This window comes from Helianthus annuus, chromosome 12 (assembly GCF_002127325.2).
Source record: "Helianthus annuus cultivar XRQ/B chromosome 12, HanXRQr2.0-SUNRISE, whole genome shotgun sequence".
NCBI lineage: Eukaryota > Viridiplantae > Streptophyta > Magnoliopsida > Asterales > Asteraceae > Helianthus > Helianthus annuus.
In genome coordinates, this window is record NC_035444.2 from 12,876,820 (window position 1) to 12,895,214 (window position 18,395).

The 18,395-nt window shown below is 34.0% G+C and overlaps 2 protein-coding genes across 2 annotated transcripts; one reads left to right on the forward strand and one right to left on the reverse strand.

Annotated features, from left to right (window-relative positions):
- The first annotated feature begins 529 nt into the window (after positions 1-529).
- On the forward strand, positions 530-2,302 carry LOC110894122 (threonine synthase, chloroplastic). Its single transcript, XM_022141302.2, has one exon. It carries the CDS (start codon positions 569-571, stop codon positions 2,096-2,098), a length of 1,530 nt encoding a protein of 509 aa, XP_021996994.1. The 5' UTR covers positions 530-568; the 3' UTR covers positions 2,099-2,302.
- Positions 2,303-3,072: 770 nt separating this feature from the next.
- Positions 3,073-8,681, reverse strand: LOC110892458. The gene is made up of 8 exons (XM_035981189.1): positions 8,456-8,681; positions 8,149-8,346; positions 7,810-8,052; positions 7,260-7,698; positions 6,219-7,159; positions 4,925-6,145; positions 3,615-4,733; positions 3,073-3,545 (listed from the first exon to the last, which is right to left on the reverse strand). Exons 1-8 carry the CDS (start codon positions 8,679-8,681, stop codon positions 3,073-3,075), a joined length of 4,860 nt encoding a protein of 1,619 aa, XP_035837082.1.
- Between the last annotated feature and the right edge of the window lie 9,714 nt (positions 8,682-18,395).

The window sequence follows — 18,395 nt, forward strand, 5'->3', positions numbered from 1 at the left end:
TATTTAGGGGTGAGCAAAAGGGAAAACCCGACCCGACCCGACCATTACCCGACCCGACCCGAGAACCGATTAAACATAAAATACAGAACCGATTCTCTGCCCTAAATATAGGGTCGGTTCCGGTCATAGGTCCAAGTCGGGTTTCACCATGAAAAAAACCGAGAACCGACCCGACCCGACCCTATTTTATATGAAAAATTGGAACCGATTTAAATACCTAGGTACTTGGGTTGGGGTCGGGTTGGGTATTTTTCGGTTCGGTTCTCGGTTATTTTTGGTCCGGACCTAAACTTGCTCACCCCTAGACTTATTGACTTTTTCCTCTCACATACACCCTCATTGCTAAATATCATTTTAGAGCTTATGAACTTTTCAAAAAACTAATAAATCAATAAGTTGTTTTAAAAAGCTTAACCAAATATGCCTTTAATTAATTCTTTATTAATATTAATTTTCATGATGGAAAACAATTTCGAGTCAACATTAAACACTAACTCACCTACCAATATAAATATATGCTTGTCACTTTCTCCATAACCATCTCGCCGCACATCTCCAATCTCCTCCAATGGCTACTCCTACTACTCTTCTTCTCAGATCCCCTTTCTACACAAACCCTAACCCTAGAAGAACAACTACCACCACCATCAAAGCATCCAACAACCCACCTCCACCAGTCCACCACCACCGCCGCCCCGCCGACGAAAGCATCCGCCAAGAAGCCCACCGTCGCAACTCCACCGACCACAACTTCTCCGCCAAATACGTCCCCTTCAACGCCGACCCATCCTGCACTGAATCCTACTCATTAGACGAGATCGTCTACCGCTCCCGCTCCGGCGGCCTCCTCGATGTGCAGCACGACATGGAAGCCCTAAAAGCATTCGACGGAACTTACTGGAAATCGCTATTCGATTCGAGAATCGGCAAGACCACGTGGCCCTACGGGTCGGGGGTATGGTCCAAGAAAGAATGGGTGTTGCCGGAGATTGATGATGATGATATTGTCAGCGCTTTTGAAGGTAATTCCAACATGTTTTGGGCTGAGCGTTTTGGCAAACAGTTGGTGGGCATGAATGATTTATGGGTTAAACATTGTGGGATTAGTCATACGGGTAGTTTTAAGGATCTGGGTATGACTGTTTTGGTTAGTCAGGTTAACCGGTTGCGTAAGATGAACCGGCCGGTTATCGGGGTGGGCTGCGCGTCCACTGGGGACACGTCGGCTGCGTTATCGGCTTACTGCGCGTCTGCTGGTATCCCCAGCATTGTTTTCTTGCCTGCTGATAAGATTTCGATGGCGCAATTGGTGCAGCCGATTGCCAACGGGGCGTTTGTGTTGAGCCTGGATACTGATTTTGACGGGTGTATGCGGTTGGTTAGGGAAGTGACTTCAGAGTTACCGATTTATTTGGCGAATAGTTTGAATAGTTTAAGGTTAGAAGGACAGAAAACGGCTGCGATCGAGATCTTGCAGCAGTTTGATTGGGAAGTACCCGATTGGGTGATTGTTCCAGGTGGGAATTTGGGGAACATATACGCGTTTTACAAAGGGTTTCACATGTGTAAAGAGTTGGGATTAGTTGATAGGATTCCAAGACTTGTGTGTGCCCAAGCTGCAAACGCGAACCCGCTTTATTTACATTTTAAATCCGGGTGGGAGGATTTTAGTCCTATGAAGGCGAAAACGACTTTTGCATCCGCTATCCAGATCGGTGATCCGGTTTCTATAGATCGGGCTGTGTACGCGCTCAAGAATTCGAATGGGATTGTTGAGGAGGCTACTGAAGAGGAACTGATGGATGCGATGGCGCAAGCGGATGCAACGGGGATGTTTATCTGTCCGCATACTGGTGTTGCGTTGACGGCTTTGGTTAAGCTTAGGAATAGTGGTGTGATTAAGCCTACTGATAGGGCGGTTGTGGTGAGTACTGCGCATGGGTTGAAGTTTACGCAGTCGAAGATTGATTATCACTCTAAAGCAATCCCGGAAATGGCTTGTAAGTTGGCTAATCCGCCGGTGAATGTGAAGGCGGATTTTGGGTCGGTTATGGATGTTCTTAAAAAGTACTTGTTGAGCAAAGATTCTAAGAAGTAAAGTGACTGAAGTCTGTTATGTGTTCCTTTGGTATTGTAGATTTAGGGGTGTTGTTAGTTGTAGCTTTTGGTTTCCATTTTCTTTGGGTGCCATTGAGTTTATGCTTTGAAATGAACCTTTTGGATCTGTTTGTTATCGCAGATTGACTCGTGGCGAGTCTGTTGTTTATTTATAAGAGAATAAGAAGCGTTTTTCGGTTGTTTTGATCTTACCCTTAAATATTTTTTAGTCTACAACATGAAAGATTTGACATGAGCTTTTGCTTAATGTGGTGCTTAGCACTACAATTCAAAGATACAACCTATGTTGCACACATCAGTCCCATCTCCTTAATTCTTACATCGTCCTCAAGGATTGCGGATGGCGCTCCGAAAACATACAAACGAGTCTTAGTGAAGCACAACCGTGAGCACTTTCGGTTTACAACTCAAGTGAGTTTAAACGGTTGGTAACTGCCAGGGTCGGCTCAATCGTTTTGCGAAGCTGAACTTTGGGGCCATTCTTGAGAGAAAAATGGGTTAAATTTCCTCTTTGTTTGCTTGTTTAGCTGCTTCAGTTTTTTTCCACAATTGCAAGATACCTTAAATAATTCAAGCCGAATGAATCATCATGTGTGTGGTTAGATATAATAAATTAGCAAATGGTTACTTAAAAGAATATAACTCAATTGATTAATATCAAATAAATTGGGTTTTCTTTTATGGAGGAACTAGTTTAAGAACCCGCGAGGTTCGCGGGTGGACTAAAACACAAATGAATAACTTTAATTTATTGAAGTAATCGTTTGAATTAAATAAACGTTCAAGTAATAATCGATTAGTAAACTACAATTAGAAAAATAATGTAATATCTCGAGATACATGATGAGGCAAATTTGTGTAATATTGTGTTTATGGAAGATAATAATGTTATTATGATCTTTTTTGAACATTTACACGGAATGTAAGATCGTTTGATGAATGAGTACATGGAGATCACAAGTCACGAAATACTTCTTTGTAAACTACATTTGTGGTTCTATTAGTAGGTTTGTCGTCATTGTCCAAAATCAGAAGTTTAACTCCTTGTCTGGTTTTAACTCTTGATAAAGCAACATACAGCTGACCATGGGTGAAAACTGGTTGCTTCAGATAAAGACCAACTCTAGACAGTGATTGTCCCTGACTCTTGTTAATAGTCATTGCGAAACAAACAGCCAACGGGAATTGTCTCCTTTGAAACTCAAAAGGAATTTTTTTATCAGAAGGTATCAAACTAATCCTTGGTATATAAGTGCGTGTGCCTATGTTCCCTCCGGATATTATCTCGGCTTCTATTACACGGTTATACATTTTTTTGACCTGTAGTCGTGTACCATTACAAAGCCCATTTTGTTGGTCAATGTTACGTAATAGCATCACCGGCACGCCTACTTTTAGTGCTAGCCTATGATTAGGTAAGCCGGATACTTTAAGACCGTTAAGCACATCAGGAGAGTATAGTTTTTGTTGTGTAGCGTTTGGATCTTCAGACTGACAAAGACTGTCTGAACTAAGATACTCTCGTTCTTCTCCTGGGAATAGTGACAACAACCGATCATTAATTTCATGCACAACCTCGTTCTTAGGTGCAAGTATAGCCCTCTCACTGAAATAATTCTGATTGTTGAAGTTTTCGAGAATTGAAGGATACACAAAATCAATTAAAGTTGAAATTGGATCCGATGTATCAGTGATTAGAAGGTCGCTTGGTATTTCAATTGACGCTTCTCCATCATTTGGACCACCAACATTTCCCTCACCTATATCCAAAAGCCATTTGGCAAATTGTCTTATTTCTTCAGCGTCCGATGCTGAACTTCCAACTGTTAACCTCATGTTTTTTGTTAATCTCAGCAACTTACATGTATTCCACAGATAAGACGAACTTATTGAGGCATTGACAATTTCTTGTCTTCCACCATTTGGAACAACAGGAAGGATCTGTCTAAAATCGCCTCCTAAGACAACAACCTTCCCTCCAAAGCGGATGTTTGATCTGTTTGAAGTTTCGATATTGAAAATGTCGTTCATTGTTCTATCCAACGCTTCGAATGCATGCTTGTGGACCATAGGCGCTTCATCCCATATAATCAAGTTTGTTTCGTGTAGTAGTCTAGCAACATCTCCATTCGGTTTTATATGACACACTGAATCCTCAGTAAGATTCAATGGAATACGAAACCTGGAATGCGCGGTCCTGCCACCAGACAATAACAACGACGCGATGCCACTTGAAGCAACGTTTAATACAATTTGACCTTTTGATCTGATTGCCGCAGATAATGTCTTCCATAAGAACGTCTTGCCGGTCCCGCCATAGCCATACACAAAAAAAACCCCACCTTTGTTACCCTCAACTGCGTTGATTATTTGTTGGAAAACTGACCGTTGCTCCTCAGTTAGCAAATTAAGTTGATTATTAAATTCAGCTTGAAGATTCGTTTGGTCGTAGATACGCTCCTCGTTAATCAAACGATTGTCTGAATCAGACATAGACGCAGTATCTGGGTACGGCATTGTCTCAAATCTCTTGAGTGATGAGTTGTTTCTGGCTAAGAATTTTTCAACTTCACTCAAAACATAGTTTTTAAGTTGGTGATCTGGAATTGATAAATCTGTAAAAAATTGGAAAAAAAAATATATTATCAAGATATGAAATCAAAAAATATTTAATGAACCAAACCATTTAGCATAAATGAAACATAAAACCATGTTTTCTTTAAATGAAAATTGTATTTTTTTTTATAACGCAACCAAAAACAAAAAAAAAAGTGGATAATAACTACATTTTACGTAAAACAATTACCTGTAAGACGATGATATTTCCTAAGTCTGTATATAAAGTCATCTGTCATGTATCTCCATGTGCTTTCCCATACAACCTCAGGTCTGGACAACGTATTTGTTAATAGCAAAGTAGCAAATAAATTACGAAGATACGAAGGGGATCCTGTTTCGTTTGCTTCTTTGATTGCCTCAATATATTCTGCGTCATCGTCCAAAAGGCCGAGTGCATAACATGCATCTCTAAATGTATCATATACCTTACCATCAACTGTTTTAATATCATCAAAAGACCTTGGTCCTTTCACTTTGTTAAGAAGAATTCTTAAATAATATGCTTCCCCAAGAGATGGACTTACAGCGTGAATTCTCCCAATTGACTTATGTGTTTTTCTAGGTTCCCAACAACGTTTATCAAGCTTCCATACATACCAACTTGGAAACTGAACATATGTAAGTGTACGGGCCAATGTGTCATTCGGATCTTTGTTACGTTCCATCCAGGAAAGAAACATTGAAGCTTTGACAGATGGTTTGTTAAGCACTTGATTAATATCCTCGTCGGGACCAAAAACAACAGGTTGTTTTCCGGGAAGATGGAATGGCAGCCTCATAACAGATGGAGTCCTGTAATGCACATCGTATGCGAAGATCCTCCAAGATGCCTCACAAGCCGATATATACCTACAATCATAGTATTCTTTGACCTCGTCTTGTTGTAGTTCTTCGTTATTACTATCATGTTGGACAACTGCAACGGTTGCTTTATCAGGGCCTTTATTTATATATTTAAACAAATATTTAATTGATCCGGCTTGATTGCACCACTCAACATTTATATGTGCCTGGTACCGTTTCAAAAGTTTTTTGTTGTATGGCACAACACTTCGGTTGTCTAAGTCGATTCCATTTTTCACTACAGAAACACCATTATCTCTTCTTTTGTATATTGGGAATCCATTTGAATCCAGTGTAGTATGATCTTGAAATTTCTTTGGAAAACCCTTGGAACACTTATTGTCAACCATACATGGACAACTTAAATTAGCGTTACCACATGGACCATGAATCATATAGTCTTTCACAAGTGCATATAATTCTGCATCTTCATCTTCATTAGGGATTTCTGCAGTTATAAATGGATCAACATGGTCTACCGTTGGAAGCTTGGATTCATTTTCTAAGAATAAGCATAGGTGGGCATGAGGCAATCCTCTCTTTTGAAACTCAATTGTGTAAACAACTGAAAACCAAAATAAACCATTAGTAGATTTAAATATTATAAAATCAATATAATAAATAATTTGATAAATTACCTGCTGCAACTTTTCCAAATAGATGGCGTTCTTTAAAATCTTTGCAAATTGAATCCAACTTTATTTTAAATAATCTGGTCAGTATGTCGGGCCTATCTTCAGGTTTAAGATTTGTGTCTCTAAGAAACCTTTTTACCTCAGGCCACTTTGGATTGCACGTGATGGTTATAAAAAAATCCGGATAACCAAACCACTTACAGATAGCCATGGCATCTAAATAATTTTGCATCATATATCTCGCGCCACCGGTAAACGAAGAGGGCAAAAATATTCGTTTTCCAACGTTAGATATGTCTTGCTGGCCCTTATTTCTTAATTCACATAGACTTTCATAGCTATCTGACCTTAGATTCTTTTGTTGAAGTCGTATGTATTTAAGCCTTTCGCTCTCAATCATAGTATACGCATCAACCAAGAATTGTTGAAAGAGTCTCCTTGAATTTAGAATCAATGAAAACTGATTAATTCTGTCTTGCAAACGATATGCAAAGAACTCTCTCATCGTACAATTTGGACGTTTCTTATTGATTACGTCTACGACACCACGATGAGGGATGTCAATTCTATAACCATCATCACCATAAGGAAACAAAATAGGATATTGAAGTGCAAGGTATGAAGGATGCAATTCACTAATTCGTTTCAAAGCACCTGTCCGCGTTTCAATAACTATATCTCTATTGTTGATTGTGTTGGCAATATCCCCAACAATTAGAGCAGCAACTTCACCACATGTTGGTAAATTATATGTTCGTCCATCCTTTTCTCTAATACCAATTAGACGAAGCTTCAGATTAAGCTCAGGGTTTTCATGAAAACGGTCCCTAACCATCCTATAAGCTTTTACCAACTGATTTTCTGAATCTAAAAGACATTTTATATGTTCAATCAGTTTATTATCAAGTTCAGCACCACTCGAGGAGGATGAATCCTTTGAACGACTGGTTAAAAAAAAGAGGAGTGTTACAAAACGTAAACATTAACTAAAATACTAATGGAGAGAACTGTGATTGGAAAAAATGTTTAGTTGGTTATAAGTACCTAAATACGGATTGTCTGTTGGAAAGTTCGTTTTCAGTATCGAAAATGTAGAGCTGGCAAAATTTAGGTTGATCTCCGTCTTCCGGAAGCAGGCTTCCAGTGCTGTGGTAGTTCTCTCCACTAATTCTGTAGCAGAATGGTCCATTACCTCTGTTAACAGTGGGATCAACCTTACCACCCATTGACGTGAAAGCAAACATTGAGTTATACCGTCGAATATTATTCAAAAAATGTTTGCTTTCTTTATCCTTATACATAAAAAGTTTCTTATAACTTGGAACAGCATCTTTGTAATCTGGTAGTTCTACTTTGCCGTAACCACAACATAAGAAATAGCATATTCTTCCTTTCTCTTTTCTTCCCCTTCCTTTTTCAGCATCCCATAATTTAGCATTGCATACTTCACAAGTAATACATTGGTCACCATGATCGATGTAATCTGTAAAGTTAGTTGAAGTAAAAAAGAATATTACTTTAAGAAGGAGGTGTTTGTATAAAAATAATATATACTATTTAGTTAATTTAATAAGTAAATTAATTTTTATTATACCTGTTGAAAGTCCTTTGTAGATTGCTTCATCTGTAGTTTCCTCTGTCGTCAAGTCAATCATTGGTATAGGAGATGTAACTCGCGATTTACTTATTAACTTACGTTTTCCTGGCGACATCCTCTGTAAAGAAGAACTTTCGAGAATAGTAGATGTGTTGCCAGAATTTGTGATGTTTGAAGATAGAGAAAAACGACGAATGTTTATTGGTGTAGTCATGTTGTTTGTAAGACAGCTAACAGTACCTAAATAACATAATATACTCCAACTTATTAACTTTTTAAAACATATAAACTGTATTTGAAACTAAATCCGGATTATTAAGAAAATATAATATTTACGTGTAGGTAACACCGACGATGTAGGAGTAGCATTGTGCGTGTTGGAAGACATCAATCTTAAATTAGTAGAAGATGATAAAGTATTGGAAGGGTGTAATTTTCGTCGATGAAGACTTGTAGATCTTTTACTGTCTAAATATAACTTCCTTAACCTCCGTCTCTCTTTGCAGTCATTTTGAAGAAGTCTCGGGCCAATAACTGTAGTTTTATAATAAACAATATTTAATTCACATATAAACATTATCCACTAAAGAAATTAATTTTTTGTTAATAATATCGTACTTCAAACATTTATTTAAATTTTTACCTCCATATCCAATGGACGCCTCTGTTGTAACATTGACCATGTCATGTTGAATGGATGAAGAAGCAGCGGTAGATGCTATAACATGTATAGATTGTGAAGTACCTATTTGCGTTCCATAACGTTTACCATCGATGTATAATTTTCTAACTTTACGCCTCTCCTTACTCTCATCTTGAGTAAGTTTAGGGATGAAAACTTGCAGACAATCATTGAATAGAAAACACATATAAGGTACATGAAATATAATGATAGGAATAAAATTTAAAATGTGGATAATCTGAATATAAAAAGTTAAATAATACCGTTTGAAATGTTGGACAATGGTGTTCGTTGCTGGACATCTGGGATAATAGTAAATACAGTATTTTAAAAACAATACATGTGTATACATACAATTTGATGTATAATTTCAAATAAAGTATTCAAAAATAGGAAACTGTATAGTGTAACATAGGAGTAACATAAAGGAAGTTGTATTGATACGTTTATTTCATTCCGGCAATGAAAATGGTTTGGAAGTTCTTAAATTACATATTTATTAGTAACATTTATAATGTATAGTGAATCAGTATATTTATAAAAAATTTCGTTGTTGCATATTATTTTTAAAAAAAATATGTTATATTTATTAGTTTTTTTTTAAAGTTCAAACGGTTTTATGTTTAAAATTTTATTACATTAAGTAATCTATTAGTTTTATAGACATAGATTTATTAGTATATAAAAGTAATGATGTAATTGTCAAATCCCAAATCAGATATTTTGTAGGTAACAATGATTATCTCTTTCCCTATTGTGTTCCCTACATATCACAACACTTTCCATTCCATAGAAATACAAAGCTTAACAGTCGATCGGCAGTCACCTACTCATCGTCGGAAAGAGAAAGCAACAAAAGGTACGATTCAAACTAATGTTTCTCACATAACCTAGAGGTTTACTTCAATCAGTGTTAGGGATTTGCAATATATATTTGACGATTTTTCATAATCCGATTTGTTCTTTTATATTCAACATATAGATTTTACCGGCAAAATCTTCCTAGTTTCATCAAGTTATATAGATTTCCGTTTTGGCTGAGCGAAAATAAATGCTTTCTCATCTTAATCTGCCGTTATTGTTTCAGTATTTGGTTTCTTTTTGTTTGTTTTATCGGTTAGGTCAATTTAGGGTTCCGATTTAATATTGATTGTCGTTTGGGCATTATTATTATTATTCACTGATTCTTTTCTGAACATCTATTATTGTTTGTTTTTGTTTTTATTGTCAAGATCATTGTTCTTATGTATATAAGTTTGGAATAAGTGTTAGACACAAATGTTTTTAAATTTGGGGGTTTCTAAAAAATAGATATGTTATATGATAATCAACATCTAATCTTTACTGTTATAAATGTATGTAGTCAATGGCGGGTTCCTCAACTGAAAGAAAGAAACACAACAAAGAAACGGAAGTCATAATGCTAACAGATTCGGAGTCAGACGAATCTTTCACTTCCGAAGAGTTCGACTGGGACGCACCAGAACCAAATCTCATTTTCATGCCCTCCTCCTGTACACGTTTTGTAAGTATTTATATTGATGATTTGTGTAGTAACTTTACTGTTGTTGTTATATGGTGTCCTTATTGCATTTATCATTACCGTATGTGTACTTGTTTGGCAATTCTTAGCGGATACCAGTAAAAGTTGCAAGAGCCATGGGAATTGATCGATGCGGAAAGGTGACCATTGAAAACATGCGTGGTGTGGAAACAAATCTGAAGGTTACGGGTGAACCAAAAAGAGCAAAAAAGAAAAATCGGTTTAGCGTATTGGGGTGGCCAGCATGGGTTCGTGAAAACAACATCAAGATGGGTTATCTTTGCGTTTTAGAGTGGTATGCGGACATGCCGACACTCTTTGTTAGGGATATAATCGAAGAATAATGGGGTTAGTAACTTAGATCAAAACCGTTCAACCATTGTATATGGTAATTTTGTCTAACTAACGGTTTTGGAAATAAGTATATAGGTGTGTAGGACTGGTTTTTTAGGAAGTTGTAAACTGTTTTGTTGATGTTAGCTGTTGGAAAATAACTTGATACCATTTTGGCCTATGTTATATGTTTAAATATTGTGGTAAATGTATCCTGTTGGAATGCTACTTTAAATATAATGTTCCTCTATCTAGTACAACATCAATATTTGATATTATCAAGTTGTTAGAGACAAAAGGTTTTGCTATTTAAATATTTACGACGCAATCGTGGTCACATTATCTTCATCAATGCATGTAAGTTTAAAACTATTAGTTGATGGTACGTTCCTTTCATAATAATAATTAATTTTCAAGTATTACCTGAAGATACATTCCTCAAATCGTTAGAATGTATTTGTAGAGACCGATTTTTCCGAGAATCCAAAAAGATTTTTCGTTGTCTTCGCCTCTCTTTGGCTTCCTTATTCGTATCAGGATTGAGAACTAATAAGAATATTAATATTACATTTTAGAAATAATGAATATAAAGGAAACTACTATACCAACATATTAAAAGGATTATGCATATATGAGTGAATAAATGTATACCATTAGTTATGTTTGAAAATGGAATCCTTGACATGCAAGCTGCAACGTAAAAAATAAAAGCATACAAAAAATAGTATACGTACATTGTTTGAGCCATGTATCTACCTAATAATCAGTAAAGTTAAATATATTCAAAATGCTACCCCTTGAATTGTTTGTATTGCAAGGTTGATTGACGAAAGACGAAGACTCAATCTTTGACCTTTTCGATGTGAGTATAGCTGTAAATAGGTTCATAAAAAATTAACCAACTTGATCGCGGAATTGATACTTTATTTTGATAAATCAATGAAATGGCACTTACGGCTTCCAATATTCTCTTTCTGTACATCTTTTAATGAAGAAGACATTCTTTCATTTTTTGATCTTTTTGACATCAGCGGAAATGTGAATCAGGTTAGCGCAATAAGAAGAAGAAGAAGATACAATTGTAAACTGTATAAGCCTGAAGTAAACCAACAAACTATAGGGTTAAATAGAACACGAAATAGTAGTTTTCGTTCAATATAAATAGTGGTTTACATAATTATGGAATCATTTTAATACGAAATCAAGTTTAATTGCAAAAAAATGTCTTGATTTATGTTTGATTACTCATTCCAAATTTAAAATTACCTATAGTTTGAACTTTCCAAGAATACTTTTTGTATTTTTGGAATGTTTTTAATTACAATAATCAATTACAGTATAGGAGATTATATCATAAATACTATACGAAATTATGAAATCAATTGTCAATTGAAACTTTGACAATTGACCCCTAACTAATATATTTAAGAGTATAGCATTGTGGAATATTGTTATACATTTCTAGTTATAGAATTATAGAACCAAACTTAAAGTTAAACACTAAACATATACACAAAAGTAAGTTAACATAGCAAAGTCGACAACAGAAATAAGTGCATACGGTTACATGTTCAAAGGATAGTTAACATAACATAGACCCAACAGTTGTTGTAAAGAGAGTTAATGAAAATTCGTTGCACGATGGCTTAGACATGTCGGACATTTTTTAAGATAACGGTTTTCTTTGAATTCACATAAGTGAAATCAAGCATGTCGCCGTCATTCAAGTTATTCTCGGCCATAAAGACAGGCCAGTCGATGACTGAATAGCGTAGAGCTTTTCCGTTCCGTTCCGGTTTAACTTCGTAAGTAGTAACTTGGCCCTGCATGTTTTCAATGTTCAAAGTATGAAGCTTCTTTGTAAAGCCAGCGCGCTTTGAAACCCCGACCGGAAGACGCTGCACGTAAAAATTTTTATTTACCAGTTTACATCTTAGTTTTCCAATACTAAGGAAAAAAAATGTAAATGTAAATATTTATTTATCAAAGATCTTACCAGCCTGTATTCTCCTTTACGGGTAAAGTTCAAAACTTCGGGATCTTCAGGAATAGTGTTTTGTGCGCAACTGTCTCCATCTACACGCTTCTTATACTTCGAACTACCAACCGAGTCTATGTTTTCCTTTGCCTTTATGATTGAAAAAAATGATATCTTTAAAACGGATGCATATGGTTGTTAACAGACCTTATTTTTTCCTTTGCCTTTAGGAAGTGAAAAAACAATATCTTGAAAACAACACCATATTGTCGTTAACGACATAATATTACTTGTATGAATATATAAACTTACATCTTCCGTGTGAGATTGAGATCCTTTAGATATAAAGGCCTTGGAAGTACATTGAACTTCATGTTGTTTAACCTTACTTGTATTTCCACTTCCCTCAATGGTGATAGTATCTTTTTGCGGAATACAACTATCCTGTTACAAAGCAACATTTTAAACTTTTAAATATAATGTACATTTGTCGATGTTACACCAAATAGCATATATATATATTATGTATAAACATACATTTATAAAAAAATACGATTACCTGGGGGACATTTGGTTCTTCATGTGAAAAAAAGAAACCATATTCTTTACGTAAGGCCTAAAAAAGACATATGCAATATAATAACTCCATTAAAACCAATAATCACAAATGTGTTTATAGTTAATATTACTTTACCTCATCTACTGTCTGAACAAACTGATCACGAGATATTTCTATAACCTCGTCATCGGAATGGTCTGCCATTATTAACACAACCACCAACTGAACTGAAAATATAGTTAAGTGTTAATGAGCATTACAAATATTATTAAATATACATATAGATTAATCTTAATCAAAATTCTAGACAAATGAATATTTACATTGAATGATGCAGTTTTGGAATCCATATACTACAAAATTATAGATATTTTTAGAAATAAAACCGTTTCAAACAATGTAACAGCAATATAAAAAAAAAACATGACATAAAAGATCTAAGATATAAGATTTAAAATAAAGAAACTGAATACTACCTACAGGATAAAAAATAATGACATAAAATATCCAACTCATAGGTTAAAGATTGTTTCCAGAAAACATTTATTACGCTTTAAACATGTAGTTTCTGGCATTTGTTGAAATATAAAGTTAAACAAACTCTTTACAATTAACAGTCAAACCATACAGTCTGGGAATGAAACAATAATTTAAGGCTTTTCGTGATAAACATACATCAAAACTGAAAGATAAACTAAAAAAAAACATTCATTTAGATAAGGTCTTTTTATAATCTTCAAGATCAATATGAATACATGCAAACATTTAAAATAATCATCGGTTAAAAATTGTAAAAATAAATCAAATAACAAAGAACAAAAACTATTCATTAACAGCATATCCTTGTATAAGGTTCAAGACATAGAACATACATTCATCACCTGTAATGAAAACATAATACATACACATTGATCGGCTATATACATGAACATTCATCGGCTAAAAACCCTAAAATATTCATCGGCTCTATACAGTACAATGAAAAGAAAAAACAACAAAAACTAACAAATTATCTCAAAAAAAACGATTAGATGACTAACAGATAAGATTTGGAAACACGAAACAGAGATAGAATCATACTTATGAACAAACTTCATGAAAAAACTAAAGCAAAATACAGAAACAATCAAAAAATTAAGAATTACCGTTCAAGTTTCCGATGAAAATTCGATGAAGAAGATGAAGATCAAAACCTTTTATTGGTTTGCGTGAAGGTTAAAGTTGAAGATTTTTCACTTTTTGAAAGACAGATTCGGATGATTTTGAAGAGATTGTAAACATTGGTTTTGTTTGTTTCCTTGGTATAAATAAAAAGAAATAATAAAGGTTGATTGATTAGATATTAAAGGTGAAATCATGAAGTTATGTTACCAATGCCATTATTTCTTTGGAAATATGATTAACAAAAGATGTAATTATAGTAAAGTTACAAAAATAAGAAGATTTTAAAATGTCATGACAAACAAATGGAATCCAGTAGATGATTAGTTAGTTAATGTGTGTTAATTTTAATAATATTAATCTAAAACGAAATTTCTATAATAATATCCAGTAATTGAACATCTAAAAGATTATGGTTTAAAATAGGATGTTACCATAAAATGTGAAAGTTTTGAAACAATTATGTGAGAATATTATGATTAACTATAAAAAAGTGTTTCCAATTTTAAATAATCGAATTTCTTTATACTATTTAGTTAAATTTTATTTTAAATTTTGGTATGATATCAATTAGAATAATCAAATCACGGATAATATTATAGAAACAACATTATATTTATGTCAAATGTTTATATACAAACCAATGTTCACAAATTATAAAACGTGTATTATAAATCGCAAAAAAAAATACGTCCATTTAAATAAAGTGGGAAGTAAAGAGTTTATGTTAACTTTGTAAAAGTCTAATACATTTCTAATATATGGAACAACTACTATCATATATATCCAATGCAGATATAAGTAAAAAATATTTACTTAATAACATCAAATAACACGGCATTTTAACATCTCATTGAAAGGTTTTAAAAAGTATATATATAAATAAGTAAAAGAACGAAATGTAACATGAAATAATAAACGGATCATTTAAAGATACAATCACATGGAATAGATGATCGAATGTTATAACCAATAAGATGTGATTCCGGAATGGTAGGCGAAAAAATGATGCTAGACAAATCCGTTGATCTCAAAATGTTTCCTGCAAATTATGTTATAAATTTTTAAACAAATAATTCTGTCATCTTAAATGTTAAGATACAAAATAAAACAAACTAAAAAACTTACTGTTGTTGCAATAAACCAACTTGACCCGAGCAACGTAAATGATAGACTTTTTTTCTATATTCATTCGAGTTGTAACATATCCCAAACCTCTCATGTCATACAATTCCATTTCAATTATGTGGCCTCTGTTATATTTTAATTTATAGTTAAAAAAAAAGTTGGGGATAATGTTTACTCACCAAAATAGTTGACTTACGTGAAATCTTGTAGGAATAACCTAAACATGTGTTTGTGTTTGTCTCTTTCGCCACATATTATTCGTCCAACAACATCTACATAACGTAAAACTACTAACATAATTATTTAAATAAATGAAAAAAAATTATTATATTAACTAATACATAACAAATAAAGTTAAAGTTAAACAATAACATGTAAGCATCAAAGTAGTAATATATTAAACTTACCAACAATATACCTTTCACGTCTTCTGTCATGAGCTAATGTTTTTATGCATGGTGTCAACGGGTAGAAAATAAAACCTTTAGGAGGATCAACTAAAAAAGGTGTTACTTTTGAAAATTCATTAAATACGATCTTTTTGTTTGTAGAGACAATGATATAGCCTTCATATCTTGGATATTCATGATAAATAAGATTTTCGGTTTTGAATTGGGACAGAGTATATAAACCACCAACCATCTTACTAAAGGGGTATAAGTTATAACACTTGATAGGCACAATTGCTACAATCTTCTGCCTCTAAACAAAGTCATGTAAAAGGATATTCAATAATTTATAGGTAAAAGTAATTTATAAGTCGAAAGTTTAGTAACCATCTTATCAAGTTACCTGTTGGTCGAGTAGCACAATAATCAATCTGTCTAAGTCTTTGTCATGCCATACAAATTCAAAGCTGACAAAGATAATAGAATACCATACACCATCTTCTTTAAAGTCAGAAAACAAATCAACGCATTCCACTTCTGTCGTTTCCTTCATTTAAAAAAGACATACTTTAAAAAAAAAAATAGCATAACAAAGACAAAAAATCTGGGAAAATGATACCAACACAACCAATGACATACATGAGAAAATGTAAAAGGAACATCTCTTATTAATAAACTTTCAACGACAAAAAAGGATAAAAACAGAAAAGTTCAAACACGGGCACCTTTAATAGGTTTTACGAAAAAACAAACAAACAATGCACAAATAAATGAAAACCAATGAGATGTTCAAAACATTCATAGTTGACACAAACTACTTTTCAACCTTGGGAATCCTTAATCCCACTGTGACACCATCATCATCGACAACCTCCTTGCCAGATTTACGGGGTTTTGTAGAGGACTGCGAAGACATCACATCATCATCATAGAGGCTGTCCAAATTCCGCTTCAGGTCGTTTTCTAGGACACGAATTGAGGTACCGTTTAGATCTTCGTCGGGTGTTTTAAAAATGTCTTTATTAAAATTTGAAACAGGTGTCTCATCGGCTTTCGTACGTGAGACAGAATCCTTAAAAAAGGGAAAACAAAAAACGAATCAACAAAAATAAAAAAAAAAAAAAACAATTTTTAACTAATAACCAGATAGAAATTACACACATTTACGGCGACCTCATCTGATGCTTTCATGTCCGAGCTAATAACATTCACACGCTCATCGTCGACAGGCTGAAATATGATATATAATAATAGTTATATAATATTTTAAAAAAATTAAAAAAAAAACATCAGTTCATAGGTTTTCAAGTACCTGAATGACATCAAAGATTTTATCAAGCTCGGCAATGACAGTTCGATTGTCTGTTAATTTTGAAACAGAGTAACCATCCGATTTGTGTTTTATGTTGAAAGGACTGATGGATATCTTGAATGCAAACTTCCGGTTGAGTAGAGCGTTGAGTTCTTGCGGAAAATGTCCTTCGTTAGCTAACTGTCGAGTAATATAAAGAACATAATAATTTAGTCAAATAGCGAATGTAAGGATAATTAACTAAGAATTGTCGACAGCTGTAAAACATAAGAACACATATAACGTACATCAAGGTTCTTATCCAACAACTGACTCGCGTTAACCTTCAACAGCTTAAGCACCTCACGCTCAAATAGGGTGAGCGTCACAATCCCTGTACAATCCTGAACACGTATCGGAACCCTGATCCTGAAACATGTTAATTATAAGTGACACAACAATAACGGAACGCATAAACATCAAAATAATCAATTGATATGTAAAGTAATAATACCTCGGAACGGAGTACACAGTCTTACTGTTACAGCCATCGTCCTTACACTCAAGAACCACAATTTCTTCAAAACCATCGGAACCATCTTCTTTTTCTTTTGAAATTGTTTTTGTGGTGACCGATCGATTACAATTTCTGCATGCATTGTAAAACCAAGAATCCTCGGAAGCAAAACTCTTTATAGTTCCGACAATAATTACAAACTTCTTCTGTACAAAATTATAGTACAAATGACGTGTTAATGCTATGTGAAGTAAAAAAACATTGAAAATGTTATACGTTTAGTACCTCGGAGATCTGATTTAAAGCTCCAATAGTACTGAACTCAAATTCCGAAAGATACTCTTCATTCGGATCTTTTATTCTGGATGCACTCAATCCAGAAAAGGTGGAAGACTTTTCGGGGGTAATGTTTGAGAGGAACCTAAAAACACCATAAATTTAACATTATTTATGAAGCCAGTATAAAAGTGTTGATATGGTGATGTTAAAACATACCTCTTCTTAAATGTTAAAATGTCATCAATTTCAGCGTTGATCAACATGCGAGTGACGGTGTAGAGATTTGAAACATAAACATACCCTGTTAGTAATCACAAAATTATAAAATTCATTATGATGTACAATTGATAACATCATATTGTCTAATTATAAGTACATTTTATGAAAACGTAGGATCATACCTCCCCAAAACCTGTATTTTCCGAATTGAACAATTACAACGACATTTTTTTCATTTTGGTTGTCCCTTTCAAAATCCAAAATCTGTTCAGCATAAGCATCCCAAAGAGTAACATATATTTGCTTCCCTCTATGGAAATTAATAAGAAAAAACAAAAAATTATAACAGGACTGAATGAGTTAGATATAGTTTGTAGAAAAATAAAGGATAACAAACTCTAAGTCCTGAAGCATGAATGTTAGCTTCTTTTCTTGTTTCCCGTCTCTGGTATCCTCTTTTAGATCATAAGGAAAACTCTTAACGACAAAACCAATTACGTCTAC